A 17,395-nucleotide genomic window follows, 5' to 3' on the forward strand; every position below is an offset into this window, starting at 1 on the left:
GTCCGAAGGCATAATCGATACTGCTGCATGTTTATGGGATCGATAACACATTTACCGATTATTTAGTAATCGCCGACAAGTCGTATCGATCCGACACACTGTAAGATTCTTTACAAACACCGACATTCCGTCCGGAATAACTGATAATCTGTAAAGCGCATAAGGCATATGACCTTAGAGAGCTGGAGGCCCTGTTTTATTCAACAGAAAAGTATAATCCATTTAATTTTTGTTGTGTTAAAATGTACTAACTGGAAGTACCTATGTATACTATCAGTTAATATGTTGTCACAATAGATAAATTGGCCCGAAATAAAACTGACTAAAACTAAGTGTACGTACACTACCTTTTTATTTTATTTCATTTATTTCATATAATACCCAAAGCCTACAAGGCCAATACATTAATATTATATATTTACTTAACAATAGTTGATAGATAATTGAACAGAAAACATAACATGTTTAAAGGATTCTTAAATCATGGGATCTAATAAATTAAATGAAATACTCTCACCATAACTATTTTGTATCATTTCATTATTTTAAAATAGAAGCTTGATAACGTCGTTCAAAACAAGTATTTTTAATTTGGAAAACAATTTTAGCCATCGTTTTATTGTGATGACGAAAATTGTTTTCCAAATTAAAAATACTTGTTTTGAACGACGAGCTCTATTTTATTGTGAATTGCAAAGAATGTAACAATTTTATGTTGACGTCGTCATATTCACTGCTGAAGCGAACGCCTACGGACTCTTGGATAAAATAACCGTCGTCATAAACGATCGGCTCCTCAGTCTGCACGTGTTTACTTGAGGTGTTATCAACAAAACAAATAAAACTGTGTAAAAATATAATGTTGAAAAAGTAAAAAAAGAAATAAAATTGCTTGTGAAGTAGGTAATATATTAAATCCAATGTTGGTGCAGTGTTTCGTTTTATTGTCAATTAATGTGGATTTATAGGTCAGCATTTTTAATTCTAACCTAAAATTCTATTAGAACATTTTCTAATAATGTGTGTCGCCCAAAAAGTGTTCCGAACGTTTCGCTAACACCACCACCTTGCAGAAAAAGAAAGTGGTGCATTTGGGATACGTAGCAGTGTTGCCAGTATTCAACATTTTTTCTTTAAATGGGTAACCAAAAATATCAATAAAAGGGATATTTGAATAAGGATATGGTAGTGAATGGTCAGAAGAGGTCTATCCCCCTTGTTCTGCTTTACGAATTCGCAAAATATTGAATTGTCAATAACTCGTAAACCATTTCATCTTTAGCCAAAAAATTTATTCTTCTTAAGAATAGTGTAAAAAATTTCGTATTACGTATCATTGTGGAGTAAAAAATAGGAATTATAAAAATTTCGCGTTTGGCGAATTTGTAAAACAGAACAGGAGGGGGAACATTTTAAATTGAAAATGTAAAAAAAAAATTGTCGGAAAAGCCTTGTTTTCGAGATATCGACATCTGAAAATCAGTATTTTCGTTTATATATTTGTGAATTCTGACAGAGTCCAAAGTGGGCTAACGCGAACACAGGACCTCGAAATATATTACTTTTGGACGATTATGTGCGATGGATACTAAATCCAATATACGTGATAATGGAAACTTTAGGGGCCCGTAACTCCGAAAGTAGGTCTTTCCGCCAAAAAGTGGTATATAGCATTTTGTGCTTAGAATCGAAAAGTCTACACGCTGGCCAAAAATTTGACCAATCGGACCACTTGTACTAAATTAGATTTAAGCCCAGGAGGGTATATCTTTCTTGGTCTATGGTGCCATGGAGACGTCTGTCTATACATTTATAGGTCTATGAACGCTTTGGATCCTATCCGTATGAGAAGGTTTTATATTCGATTTGAAAAAATACGATTTTTCGACAAAATTTTAACTTAATATTTTTCTTAAATACATTATTTTTAAAAAATACGAATACATTTTTTATACAAAATACGAAAAAGAAACAAACTTTAGAAAGACCTGTGGGAAAAAATTTCTTTATAAAATACATTCTTCTACCCTGATATTTCTTTAAGGTCTTGTTGTAAAGTATATTCTTTCCCTACTAACGGATTGTACAATAATTAAGAGAAAACAGCAAATAGGACTTTTTGGTTTTCCGGAAGTTTTTGTATTTTCAGCAGTCAAAAATTGTGTAATTAACTTGTTTGCTTTTATTGCTGATATTTTTCCTTCGAGTGTTATCAATTACCTAATTCTAATAACTGACACATATGACCAAGATTTCGGAGTTTTATATTTTATATACAAATTAATATCAGTCGATTGAAATAGCGATAATATATATTTTGCATATACTGTCGTTCGAATTTGGTTTAATTTTTTAATAAGCCGGCTATCGTAAACCTTTTTTCGGAAGGTTCAAGTGTGGTTCGCTTTGGGTTTAGCGAATTGCCTGAATTTATTCTGATAATTGGTTGATAGTTTTGCTGCAAGTAGAGGATGCTGATGAGGAATGTGGTAATTCCGAAACGTGCGTCCATCCAACCATCCTGCAGTCTATAGGGCTTTGCCCAAATAAATTTGACAAACATTCTTTTCCTCTGTTGGTTAAGCTACACTTGTAGTTTAGTCAATGCATGGTTTGATGCTGAAATCAAAACAACAATAAATAATATACAGTGGTCGTCCAATATTACGAATTATATGATGTAAGGCCTATTCGTAATGTTCGGAAATTCTTATTATTGGATTGCATTAAAACATGTAAAATAAAACTAAAAATATATTAAATTCAATTAACATTAAAAAAATCACTTCAAATCAATAATTGTTTAATAATTGTTACTACAATGTTCCACTGAACTGAACTATCCATACAAACAATATGTCATACGTACTACTGGACCTTCGTACAAACGAACGTGTGTACTATTGGACGTCCACCATAATGTTACATGTTGGGCTCGGTTAAACAGTTCGAAAGAACTCTCGCCCAAACATTGCCTCCTTCTATTGTTCCAATTGAAAATATAATGCATTTTGATCACAAAACTCAAGTTTTACTTGACAACCAATTATTTTGTTGAGTTTCAATTAATTTTGCAGTTATTTTTTTCATTCATTCAATTAAAATTAAATTAAATTAACTCATCTAAAATTATTTCCTTATTCTTACGTTTTGAACAAATATGGGGGACTTTTTGGGGATAATAGAGAGAAAAATACTGGCAACACTGGCAATCAGTAAATTAAGAAAGTGTGGAGCAAAACAAAAGGTGGGAAAAATTGAGGTGGCCAAACGCAATACACACTGAACATTTAGCCGGTTCTACAAGTATCTTTTTATGTAGTTGTAGAGCGAGCGAGCGGTGGTATCAACAAAAATACATATTGACATTTTTATACATGAGTGCACATGAACAGAGGAGCCGTAGATTGTTGAAACTTTCGGGAGAAATTGAAAATTTGATTTAGTTTAACGTTCAACGCTAAAGAGATCGAACGCGCGCTTCTTGGTGCTTAATAGCCCAAAAATGCCTGTATCGGAACTACAATCACCCACAAGCGAAATGGTGCTACTGACACCGAATCAAGAAAATCCTCCACCTATAATCGGTACCAACAATCATATGGCTAAAGAAGCTATAAATAATGATCGTTCTAAGCGTGGCGACTCGGAGGAGAGTAATAATAGCAAAGTGCAGATGAAAAAACGATTGGGCCTACTGGAAGGCGTAGCTATAATATTGGGAATTATTTTTGGTTCCGGTATATTCATATCACCCAAAGGTGTAATACAACAAGTGGAAACTGTCGGTACCTCATTGATCATATGGGTATTGTGTGGCCTATTGTCAATGATAGGTGCCCTATGCTATGCTGAGTTGGGAACATCGATACCGCAGTCAGGAGGTGATTATGCATACATCTTGGAAGCCTATGGAAGTCTTCCTGCTTTTCTCTATCTTTGGGACGCAATGATGATATTCGTGTAAGTTGCCTATTAAATTCTAAAATTACATCATTTATTACAGACACCACTATTCATTGATTTAACTATTCACTTACATTGAATTCAAATAATATACAATTAAGTAGAAATGAATGCATGATTTCTATTTAATTGTTTGCAACAATTGCCATACATTTTTTAGTTTTGTTGGATTGCTCCATTTCGCTTTAAATAAAGTGGCCTCTGTAGATCAAACAACAAATGCAATGGTTGAAAATTCACATGTACATTAGGGGGTTTACATTTTCCTCATAGATTTTAATGCTTTAAAATGTCTATCATGAAATGTTGGAAAAAGTAACAAAATATTGATATATATTACACAGTAATTTATTGACAAATAAACCTCGGATTTTATAGGATGACCCAGAGCTCATCCCAGATCAAAAAGCTGAAATTTAGAACACGTAAAAAGTTCACTATGTAATAATCGCAAAGTTGAGAAGGCGATTTTTCTAAAAAAGTCGAAAAGACGGAGTTACAAGTTGAATAAGTCGACCTTTAGAAATAGTTGAGAATGGATTTTTCCAAAATTTTCTATTTCTAATGTTGTGGGTATATGTAGGAAAAATTGTAGTCACACTTACGACATATTAGAACTCTACCAAAGAATCGACTTAAAAAAATCGATAGTCGGACTTCGGCGTCAAGCGGCCGATTAACCGAAACTGACTCTTTTTGATAAATTATTTCATTAGCTTATCGGTTATTAAAAACTAAATTCAACCAAGCCTAAGGTATTTGAATATTGAAAGGGTTCTCTTTTCCAACATTTATGAGCAGCGGCAATAAAATATTTAAAATCCTCTTTGGTCATTATAGTGTGGAGCCCTACTGCGTATACAATATTTATTAATGTCCTTATAACGTCAGCTATCACTTATAATATTTGTGATAAGTAGAAGGAAACAATTTTATAAAAAATATTTTTTTAATGTTACTGTAAATGACATTGACATAAAATTTTTCGGAAGGTTCAAGTGTAGTTCACTTTGGGTTGAGTGAATTACCCGAATTTATTTTGATAATTGGTTTATAGTTTTGCTGCAAGTAGAGGATGCTGATGAGGAATGTGGTAATTCCGAAACAGCTGTACATCCAACCATCTTGCAGTCTATAGGGCTTTGTCCAAATAAATTTGACAAGCATACTTTTCCTCTGTTGGTTAAGCTACACTTGTAGTTTAGTCAATGGATGGTTTTAAGCTGAGATCAAAAAACAATAAAATTTTCAATATTTTTTTAGTCTACCCTGATGTATCTATAGGTAGACATGTGTACTCTACATGTCCCTCTTGTCGAAAACTATTGCGGTATTTGTATTGCACTTTATAATTGATTTTAAAAGTTTCTCCCATAACGATTTTTGTTATTGTGAAGTTTTATTCTGCTACAGCTAGATAGCGGATAACGTATTTTCAAATTTGATATCGGCTTCGAGCTTTGGACAATCTTCGTCTTTCAAAATGTATGAAATGAAAATAAAAAATAGTCTTTTTCAAAATTTATAAATGTCGACTTTTAATCGATTATGACGAACTAATAACTAAATTCAGAATTTATCTTCATACACATCGTATTTTTGTTATTTTTAAAAATTTCCCAATTTTGATCAATTTTTTTGGTTAGTAAGAAAAAAAATCTTCGAAATTATCAACATTTTATTTCTATAGAAAATGTTTCCAAAATTTTATTTCAATGGAAATTTTTTCCAAAATTTTATTTCTATAGAAAATTTTGTCAATATTTTATTTCTATAGAAAATTTTGTTAAAATTCTATTACTATAGAAAATTTTGTCAAAATTGCCAGTGACTCTTCTCCTACGTTGGCGTGTATGCATAATAAATTCTTAATGTATGTGCAGCAATGTTGCATTGTGACTTCACTATAAAACAAATAAAATACAGATTTAACAGAACGACAAACAACAAATAATGTTCTATTTTGACAATTTTATATGGAATGATTAAAAATATCGATGATAATTCTGCACTTCGCTTTCAAGTGGATTATCTTGGCTAGTGATAATTTCACCAAATCATCGAAAGTCTACTTAAAACAATCGTACAACACTAAACAATTTTATCTGTTTGTTTAAAATCAAATATATATGTAGGGGTAGGCAATGGAATATGATAGTCTCAAACACAATTAGCATTAAAATATGGCCAACTGTTTTGAACTATTGTGTGTTATTAAAATATCATTGTGGTTGAATAAAACTCCACTTGCGTCATGATTTTCATTTTCTATCGTCCTCCAGTTAAAGTTTCAATGGGCCATACGAGTATCTATACAACTACTTCAATAAATCAATTGTACACTTCATATACCAGCATATCATGCAAATAGAAAAATTGGAAAAGTTCATCATTAATTGAAGCTGACATGATCGAGTATTGCGAAGTCTTTAGATCAAGCGTATAGATGTAATTTATTGTTATTTTTTTATTATTATTTTTCTCTTTGGTGACGGACTGGTTTCGGTTTGTAAAAAATAGTATAAAATGAAACAATCATGAAAAGCAGTAGATGTTGAGATTATTATTCGGTTATGAGCATCACATTTTATTTTTATATACTTTATATTTCACAAGAACATTTTATTTCAGTACGTCGGCATGTATTACAAATGTGGAATATCGGACCAAAAGTAGCCTCCATACAAAACTATAGATTTCTTGAGTATCCAGAAAGTTTTTTTCCAATACTTTTGATATTTGATGCACGTCACAATTAGGGGTTTTACCGGACTTTTTCTATTCCCGGGAAAGCGGGATTTTTTTTCGAATTTCTCGGGATCCCGGTCAAAGGGAAACTTGCTTCGATGTGGCATATATATAGACATTTCAATAAATTAGTAATCGCCTAAAGCTACGGTTATAAGGCGCTGTCTGGACAACTAACAATGTATATTATTTATATTATACTAAAAAATAAGAAATATTTTGTAATAACGAAATACAAAAAGCAGATAATGCAAATTCCGAAGTAATTGAACATTCTTACTTAAATTATTTCATTTCAAAGTTTATTTTATCTAAACAAAAATACCAAAAACAATTAAATTGTATTATATATTCTTCTTTACTTAGGTTAAATTATACCCCATGAAAAATAGCGAATTCCCTGGAACGGGATCCCGGGAAAAAAAACCCTAGTCACAATGCATGTTAACTCATTATTCCAAATATAACAATGTCGGCCCCCATATTGTCATTTTGTTTGTTAGTCTAATTGAAACATTGTTCAACAAGTGGGAAATTTAAAACAAAGGTAATCTGGAACTTTATCCATGTTTGCTCCGAAAAATTAGGATATACCTTATTTGCTTGAATAATCTTACCATGGTACCTTCTTACCATGGTACAATTATTTGTAAGGTAGCCTCACTAGCCCAAAAATAACAACAATATAAAAACAGCTCATCACAATGTCAGGAAAATGTAAACAAACAAATAAAAAATATTTGTATGAATTCAGTATCACTCATGAGAAATGTTTATTTATGTTATGGAAAACCATTTTGAGTGAAAAATAATCAAATGTGGGCAAGATTTTGCCCCTTTTCACAATTTACCCGCTTGTAACAACGGCATTTTTTATAAATAATTATACCATGTATCTTACCATCAACCACGAAGGAAACTTCTTCGATATTTTCTATTACCATTTTAAAATAAATTAAAAATACTTTGAAATTAGAAGACCACGGAATATTTAATACAAAGATATATAATCACTGTTTGATGGGGGTAGATGGAAAATTAAAAAAGCTCTTATAGGTAGGAACGTTAGATAGTACTTAAAAGCTAAAAGAGGGTCATATAGGTTCATAATCAAAGATATCCTCACTACCCGTACTTATTCTTCATCCAATCTATATGAAATTGGAAGTAGACGTTGAAGTGTACCCTCTAACACAAAATCATAGCCTTCATATAAACATATCTTATGATTTCATACTTGATTTCCTAAAGATACGATTTTGTTTCGAACCGATCTATATCAGGCAGCCTACACGGAAAAAAGTTTCACTAAAATATTTTCAATTAAAAAGTTGACTGAAGCTGAAAACTTTTTCAAAATAAAATTGATACAATTACCTTTTTAATCAAACTCGGTGGAGAGGCTCGAGAACCCAAATACGGGGATAGGTTTATATGGGGGCTATATAATTGGGCCGATATGGACCAATTTTTGTATGTTTTTTGGAGGGCATATACTTACATCACGAAGCAAATTTCAACCGGATCGTATGAAATTTTCTATTCCAAGAGGCTCGGGAGGCCAAATCTGGGGAACGATTTGTATGGGGTCGCACATTGCTAGCTCGACCCAGAACTTCACCACGATCCAGAATTTATACCCTTTATGGCGCTGAGACCAATATTTAAATGTGTTACAAACGGAATGACAACGTTATTAACCTATGGTGAAGCGTATAAAACTGAAATTTTTAATTAAAAAATTAATTGAAACAATCAATTTTTTAATCAAACTAAAATCACGAACTCCCATCAATCTTCGTTAGTGATTCCTTAGCAAACGAATTTTGAAACCGTATTATATAATCCATGTGTCAGTAAGAAACTTAACATATCTCAGTTAAAGTTTACCCGAGAGAAGATATTTGCAATTTAATTTTTGTTAACTGGGAGTTAAAGCCTAACGGAGCTACATGAAATTGGTCGCAAGTCAGTTAAGATAATGATTGATAGTTACGATTTCAATTATGAAATCATTGAGTTTTGCGATCATCATCAATTACATTTTTAATTTAATCAGTCAATTCTTAATGAAAGCAATGAATTTTTTAATCAAGCATCTGTTCATGCCTAATTAAAACAGTGATTGATATAATTTTCGTGTTTGAAGACATTTCAATTAAAAAATTATTTGGATCAATTAAATTCGAGATTTAATCATTTTTTTTCTGTGTTTATCCCCAAAGATAGGTTAGGTTAGGTTAAAGTGGCAGCCCGATTAAGATTCAGGCTCACTTAGACTATTCAGTCCATTGTGATACCACATTAACTAAAAGTACCTATTACATATGGGCACTTCTAGTTTTAACCGCTGAACCTTCTTGATTATTTTTCTTTGTTGAACCAAACAGATTGTTCCAAAAACATTAGCAGACTGCTTAAGTTAACGTTTTCCTGATCCGCCAGTAATCTAAAGCTATATGCTCCTAAAAGTTGCTTGCGCTTTACACAAAATGCAGGACACTCACACAAGAAGTGTTTGATTCCTTTTCCTCTGCATCATGACAGCTCATACAATAGTTATTATACTTCGCGCCTATAGTTTTTGCAAAATCGCCTATCAGGCAGCGACCCGTTATAGCAGATATCAGGAGTGATATCTGACGTCTCGAGAACACTAGCATATCTAGTGTGCGGTTTAAGTTTAAATGGGGCCATATTTGCTTGGTGTCGTTACAGCCCTTGCAATTCTCCCATCGAACATTTGCCATCATAACAGCCTTCTCACCCCCCCCCCCCCCACCCTCACAAAGATACATCTGTATCTAATTATGTCAAATATGATGAGATTCGAACCGCTCTTTATCCGACGGTCAACATTCCCAAAGTTTCCTCTCCACGTAATTTTGTCAAATCTGATACAACAGCTTCTAGATTTGACGATTTAGATAGATGTACAAATAGATGCACAAAACTCTCATTGTAATATGGCTTTGGTCATATCACTTCACATGTAAAGCTCTAATTTATGGACGGGTATGATATTAAGGATCTACCTAAAATTTATTAATATTAAATTAAAATTAAATTAAGTAGATTCCATTTAACAACTAAATATACAACAAGCTTTGTAAAAGTGCCGTATAAATTAATGAAGACAAGTAACAATGCCGCTTATCCTCTTCAATTCTAGACCTACAACAAATGCTATCATGGGACTGACATTTGCTTCTTATGTTCTGCAACCTTTCTTCGATGAGGATTGTGAAATACCCACCGCAGCCAAACAACTATTGGCAGCTGCCACAATATGCTTCCTAACCTATTTGAATTCCTGCTACATGAAAGTGACAACAAAAATGCAAAATATTATCATGTTTACAAAGATTGCAGCTTTGGTTTTGATAATTATCATAGGCTTGGTTTGGATGTTTATGGGTGAGTATTGTTTGGAGTTGTTCATTTATTTAATGAAAAGTTGATTATATTCGTTTCTCGATCAGGTCATGTTGAAAACTTCTCAGATGCCTTTGTCAATACCGAAACCGATCCTGGAAAATTGTCAGTGGCCTTCTACTCTGGCATTTTCTCCTATGCTGGTTGGAATTATTTGAATTTTATGACAGAAGAATTACGTGACCCTTATAAGAATTTACCTCGTGCCATATACATTTCTCTTCCTTTGGTGACAATAATCTATGTTTTGGCTAATATGGCATATTTGGCCGTATTAAGTGCTTCGGAAATGATTGCATCCGATGCCATTGCAGTGGTAAGATGTAACACTAAACTTCTTAACTTCTTGTCTCGTGTTATCTAATAATGATTATTTAATATGGATTTTTCCAGACTTTTGGTGATAAAATTTTAGGTGGCTGGTCTCTTATTATTCCCTTAATGGTTGCTATCTCAGCATTTGGAGGTCTTTCGGTTCATATTATGACTTCATCTCGCATGTGTTTTGTGGGTGCCCGTAATGGTCATATGCCGGCTGTTTTGTCTCATATAAGTGTAAAAAAGTTTACGCCAGTGCCGTCATTAGTTTTTCTGGTATGTCAGTCATTTAAAAAAAAAATTAAAAGTATCTTACATAGTGATTGAAATTCATCTTCATAAATACGTACTATGAATGTATACCATTAAAACATTTTAATTTCTTTTGTCAATTAATTTAATTTCAGTGTATATTATCAATTATTATGCTGTTGTGCAGTGATGTCTATGTGTTAATAACATATTGTAGCATCGTGGAATCTTTCTTTATTATGTTGTCAGTATCGGCTGTGCTGTATTTCCGTTATACCCGGCCTAATTTGGAAAGACCCATCAAAGTATGCATTTGCCTTCAATGAGCAAGTCTTTTTGACAATTGACGATGATATCTTGTGAGAAATTAAATATGCTTATTTTTACCATTTACAGGTTGCCCTTTGGATACCTATAGTCTTTGTATTAATATGTGCCTTCTTGGTTGTAGTGCCCATTTATGTGGCTCCATATGAAGTAGGCATGGGAGTTTTAATAACTGTTGTTGGCATACCATTCTATTACGTTGGTGTAGTGTGGCAATCTAAGCCACAATGGCTTTTGGATGGAACAAGTGAGTATACTTTTTCTATGGTGCATTGTCATCAAGGGATTTACTTTTATTGAAAGAATAAACAAGACGACTTTTAATATTTGGAAAAGTCAATTTTTCGAGTTCTTGATTTTTTCAAAAATTGTAAGAGTTTGATTTTTGAACAATTATGTAAAATTCTTTTTCGCCGTCGTTGTAATTCTATTGTATTCTTTGGGTATAGTAGAGTATACTCTACCGGCAAGGCCTTTTGTAAAGCATTCGGCATTCCGTTCCTATTTTTCGAATTTCTCTTGTCAACTAGGATTTAATTTGATTCGTTTTCCTTTCCAGTAGTGGATAATTCTCCTTGAAATCTAGTACTAACATAACCTCTATTGTCTAATGTTATTTAAAAATTGTGAAGAAAGAAATATTTGTCTTGCAAACGGGAGCTTATTGGCCCGAATCCAATCTCAGATAAACTCAATGTTTCTTTCATATTTCAACCGTCGATCTGAACGGACGTGTAGCGGATTATTTCATCGTAGTAGGTACCTATTACGAATTTCACGTGTGGTGGAAAATTAAACCACCATGCAGCGAAATTCAAAGTCATCCACTGGGTTGCTAAGTTCAAGGCCCAGTGGACGGGTATCGACTGAAGTTATAAATTTGGTCAGTGACCAAGAGTCAGGCCCAAGTAGTCGACCTGTAGACGGGTCGACAGGTGACGACACTTTAGCAAGTCGAACCTTTTCTAAGGTAACGACATCAAAAGGAGGTGATCCCTCACGAAAGAGATTCAAAGAACGCAGAAATGCTTTGTTTATCCTAAAGAAATTAGGATCTGTCGACCCAAGCACGTTGTCGGCTAAGCAAAGCGATTCCTTAAAATGGGCTCAAGGAATTCTTGAAGCTGGCAAAAGGGAGCGATCACCGGGATCAAACGGGACGCTCGGGATCTAAACGGGATCAAAGATCGTTTGCCTCAGTTGCAAAAGACAGCCATACCGTCCAATGCTTCATTAATAAAGAAGCATTGGACGGTATGGTTCCAAAGAAAAAATGGGGGAAATTGAGAACGCGATGTCTGGTGTCTACTCAGAGGTGCGAAAAAAGTTTCCCGGACCAAGTCCTCGACGGCAAGATGCTGGATGGTATCAAGGACGCGGACCAGAGGTCTATGGATTGCTTTAAAGCTGCTTTGATGCTAATTGGTGAAGTTTGGATAGGAGCCACTTTGGAGTTAGTCGATAGAAAAGACATACCGGCTAAACCTAGAGCACATGTATGGATAACTGCAAATCCTCCTGATCCTGAGTCAATACTGAACAGACTAAAGGAATGTAACCCAGATCTTCCAACCGCCGATTGGAAGGTTGGTCGTTTGGATGAGTGGACCAAGACGACATGCGGTGTTTATATTGAACATTGATTCGCTGTCACATCTAGCCCAGACCCAAGGACGTGTAAGTTATGGCTTTCATGATATCCATATGAAGGTATACAAAAGCGACCAGCCAAAGGATTCCGAAACGAACAAGCCTCCGGTAGAGTCAGAAGAAGAAAAATCTTACGAAGCCCAAGGAGACATAAAAACTGCAGACATTGACGAACATCGTATGCGGGAAGTCCCTACAGGCTCAAAATCACCAAAGCTGAACCGCGGGTTGTTGCGAGAGTCACCGAGATCTGTGAAGAGGAAGGCCTTGATGACTCAATTGAAGCGTCTGATGTGACGGTGGTTGAAAATTTGGATGGTTCTACGGTTCCTCCAGATTAATCTTCACCATTGTAAGGCCGCTTGTGCTGCCTTAAAAGTTCTCCTTCGCTATTCGAAGTTCCAGGTCTTTAGAATGTACTCCAAAACCCACTTGTCCATCAAATTTGAAGCAATAAGTGTAGAAATCTATATAACATTTATTCCCACTTTTTTCCTATTGCCTTTTTACACGAGTGCAAAGCTACCGTTGCTTTCCTCGCCCTTTCTTCAATATTAAGCTTAAAGTTCAACTTCCTGTCCAAAATAACGACAAGGTATTTTTCAATACCCCCTAAGGATATGGGCTTAACCGTGGGAGTTTTGTGATGTTTGCAGTACATGACTAATTCTGTCTTTGCAGGATTTACCCCAAGACAATTATCTTCCGCCCATTTCTCAGTCATTCGGAGGGCTCTCTGTATAATATCTCTAACAGTTGATGGAAATTTTCCCCTGACTGCTAGCGCCACATCTTCTGCGTATGCCACCACTTTTATCCTTTCTTTTTTAGGGAAACCAGAAGGTTGTTTATAGCAACATTCCAAAGAAGAGGTGATAGAACTCCTCCTTGAGGAATGCCTCTGTTCACATACCTTTGTATGTTTGCTTGCTTGAAGGAAGCAGAAACAAGTTTAGTTCGTTTTTAGCAATTATACATGCTCGATTTATATCTTTACAGGTATTATGCATAAGTTTGAAACCCGGAGTGCTTAATTCACAGATTTTGTTCTTATATATGTATGGTTCTTGAATAAGAACTATATATATACATACGTCTCCTTTCAACAGGAGAACTTTTAAGGCAGCAGAAGCAGCATTACATTGGTGAAGATTTATCTGGAGGAACCGTAGAACCATTCAAATGTTCAATCACCGTCACACCAGCCGTTTTGATGGAGTTGATGACTCCATCAAAACGGCTTCTCTTCACAGTTCTCGGTGACTCTCGCAACAATCCGCGGTTCAGCTTTGGTAAGGTTTGAGCCTGTAGAAGCTTCCCACATACGATGTTCGTCAAGGTCTGCAGTTTTTGTGTTTCTTTCGGTATCGCAAGGAGATTATTTTACTTCTGGATCTAACGGAGGCTTGTCCGTTTCGGAATCCTTTGGCTGATCGCTTGATATGGATATCATGGGCTAGATGTGGCAGCCACTCAATATAAACACCGCATTTGGTCTTGGTCCATCCACCTCATCCAAACGACCAATCTTCCAATCGGCGGTTGGAAGATCTGGGTTACATTCCTTTCGTCTGTTTAGTATTAACTCAGGATCAGAAGGGTTTGCAGCAATCCATGCATGTGCTCTAGGTTTAGCCGGTATGTCTTTTTTTCTCGACTAACTCCAAAGCAGCTCCTTCCCAAACTTCAACAATTAGCATCAAAGCATCTTTAAAGCAATTCATAGACCTCTTGTCCGCAAATGCGATTAACTTAAATCATCGTTGATACCATCCAGTATCTTGCCGTCGAGGACTTGGTATCTTGCCGTCGAGGACTTTTTTCGCACATCAATTCCCCCCATTTTTGCTTTGGAACCATACCGTCCAATGCTCTTTTATTAATGATAGCCATCACAAAGCTGTCTGGCAGCTCATCCGGTGATCGTTCCCTTTTTCCAGCTTCAAGAATTCCTTGAGCCAGTGATGCCAATTTGGTGGTTTTAGCACTAAATTTAGTGCTTTTTGATTTTAAAAAAGCACCAAATTGCCTTTTTAGTGCCTTTTCAAATAAAGCACCAACTTGGTGCTTTGTGGCATTTTCATTCAGTGCTTTTGGTGTTTTTTTTTTTAATTTGAACAGTTTAGACTTTCAAAAGCTTAAGAAACTCAACTATATTGCAAAATATAGAATGTGATTGTTATGAAGGTGGTATTGATTCTTTTTTTAATCAATATTGGTATTTAGGAAATGCCTAGCGACGAGCACTCACAACTGAAGTAAAAAATAGACTCCCTCGAAATATTAATATTTCCCAATTTAATGCCGATAAAATGTTTTTCTCTCTGAAAAAATAGTGTGCAATTTGAAAGACATTACTGATCAAAATTAATGGGATGAAAGCATTCAAACTGATCAAGGTGTGCACTTGAATAGAGGTTCATAATTTCATAAAATTAAAAATGCGTCAAATTAATAAACAAAAATTCTATAATACATCTTTGGATTTTTTTAGTAGAGCTTTGAATTTTAGCTGGCTTTAGTAGTTTTTGTAGTCGCAGGTGGTATTTTAGAATTTGTAATATAGTTTTGGTGCTTTTTGCCCTTCGGGAGTTGGCATCACTGCCTTGAGCCCATATTAAGGAATCGCTTTGTTTAGCCGACAACGTGCTTGGATCGACTGATCCTAATTTCTTTAGGATAAACAAAGCATTTCTGCGTTCTTTGAATCTCTTTCGTTCTTTGAATCTCTCTTTCACTACCTTAGAAAAGGTCGACTTTTCAAAGTGTCGCCACCTACACCCGTCTACAGGTCGACTAATTGGACCTAACTCTTGGTAATTGCCCAAATTTATAGCTTCAGTCGATACCCGTCCACTGGGCCCTGAAGTTAGCAACCCAATGGATGGAATGGATTTTCCACCACACTTGAAATTCGTAATAGGTACTTATTACGATGAAATAATCCGCTATTAAAAACACGACCGTTCAGTTCGAAGGTTGAATGACGAATGTTTTTTAGATGCCAACAATTCACTATAGTCGTTGTTGTATATTCGTAGCCACAATAAATTCGTTTATTGTAGTGATGAAAATATAGTAGAATAAAAAATATGAAATTTTCTTACTTTTCTTTCAGGGTATTTAACACATATGTGCCAAAAACTTTTCGAGTCTGCAAAGGAGGAAAAGGACGATTAATGTACTAATATCTGCAAGTTATTGTTTTGGTCTTAAATTTAAGGAATCATACAAATTTTATGTCACAAAAAATTATTTATATTTTTTTAAATTATTTATTGAAACTATCAGTGCATGTAATATTCATAAATTTTATTTCAACTATGTGTTTTATACTACATTCAAGAAACTAATTCTTAGTTGTATAATGTATTTATAAGCTTTTATATACAAAATGACAAATATTGGCCGCTCCCAGTGGTAGTTTTGAGTAGATTTTTTACGTAGTTAGTTAACGAAATATTGGAATAGAAATAGAAGAAAATAAGTGAAATGGCCAACACACACGGGCCTGTCTAATAATTTACATTGTTATTCTTTTGTAACAAATATACCATGTAACAAAAATTAAAAAAGCATTTATATATACAATTCCAACTAACATCATCATCACAACTTCACCTCGAACCTTTTATGCTTAATATATTGTAGTGTTAAGTTAAATTTTATTCAAAGTTTTTTTTTTCACTAAACCAAAAAAAAAAAAAATAATAACAAAACATATTTTAAGTATTCAGTGTTTATAAAATGCGTTGATATTTATATACCCTTTACCATCTGTGTTGTGGTATAAATGGGACATTCTTGTTTGTGTTGTTCTTTTAGTTTTTAAACAAAACAATAATTGCATTTGTTTAAGGAATACCAAAGTAAACTTTAAATATTATTTGAATATCTTTACAAAAGACGTTGTCCTTATTTTTGTACATGTTTAATTTATTTTATTATATTTATTTAATTACTCAGGATGTTTTCTAATTTTGATTTATTTTTATATTATAAATAAATTTTTATATATCATAAAATAAAATACAGATTTATCATTTTCAGTCATTTGTATCACGACGAATAAAGATAATTGTATGCCCAATCGGAAAGACTAACTCTGTGACATATGATAGATAAAATAGTGAATGTAAAACTAATATCTGATTGAACAAAATTGTATAGTTTTGTACAATTCTATGACATACATGTAGGAAATATATATAAAAAGATTATCCGAAAATTTTGTCATTTGAATCATTGTTAAGTTAAATAAACTCATTGTATGTAACCTTATTTATTTTTTAATAAAAATTCAAAAAGAGATTATTTAAAGATATATTTTATTACTATTCTAAGTTAGTGTAGGAGGGAAGTGTTGGACCAACTTCTCTCAACTCTCCTTCTTTCTTTGTTGGGAGCTATATAAAAGTTTATATTCCCATATACAAATATTTAAATCTGAACTGAATTGGGCAACATTTTTAAATCGGCAACATAAACAATGTTTGAAAAAATATGGGCTATATACATTTATTTATCTATTTATTAAAAAAAATTAAAACCATAATAAATTATGATATTAAATGGGGGAGGTGCTAACAACAAAGGTATTATATATTATTAAAGGTAGGGATATATAAACCTAGATTATTTTTATGCAATTGCACAAAAGTGGAATTGTGATTAATCGGGTGATACATACGTATCAGAA

General features: G+C 33.8%; 1 protein-coding gene across 4 annotated transcripts; it reads left to right on the forward strand.

Annotated features, from left to right (window-relative positions):
- Positions 1–745: 745 nt before the first annotated feature.
- gb (solute carrier family 7 member genderblind) lies at positions 746–17,016 on the forward strand. Of its 4 annotated transcripts, XM_075291534.1 has the most exons (9): positions 776–903; positions 3,186–3,247; positions 3,323–3,963; positions 9,887–10,131; positions 10,197–10,465; positions 10,543–10,743; positions 10,875–11,024; positions 11,116–11,293; positions 15,815–17,016. In XM_075291534.1, exons 3-9 carry the CDS (start codon positions 3,506–3,508, stop codon positions 15,874–15,876), a joined length of 1,563 nt encoding a protein of 520 aa, XP_075147649.1. In that variant the 5' UTR covers positions 776–903; positions 3,186–3,247; positions 3,323–3,505; the 3' UTR covers positions 15,877–17,016. The 4 variants fall into 4 exon arrangements, with proteins under 4 accessions (XP_075147647.1, XP_075147646.1, XP_075147649.1 ...); XM_075291532.1 differs by lacking the exon at positions 3,186–3,247 and having other exon boundaries at positions 746–899; XM_075291531.1 differs by lacking the exon at positions 3,186–3,247 and having other exon boundaries at positions 763–903.
- Positions 17,017–17,395: the final 379 nt, after the last annotated feature.

The sequence above is a fragment of the Haematobia irritans genome, chromosome 1, assembly GCF_050003625.1.
Source record: "Haematobia irritans isolate KBUSLIRL chromosome 1, ASM5000362v1, whole genome shotgun sequence".
Classification (NCBI taxonomy): Eukaryota; Metazoa; Arthropoda; class Insecta; order Diptera; family Muscidae; genus Haematobia; species Haematobia irritans.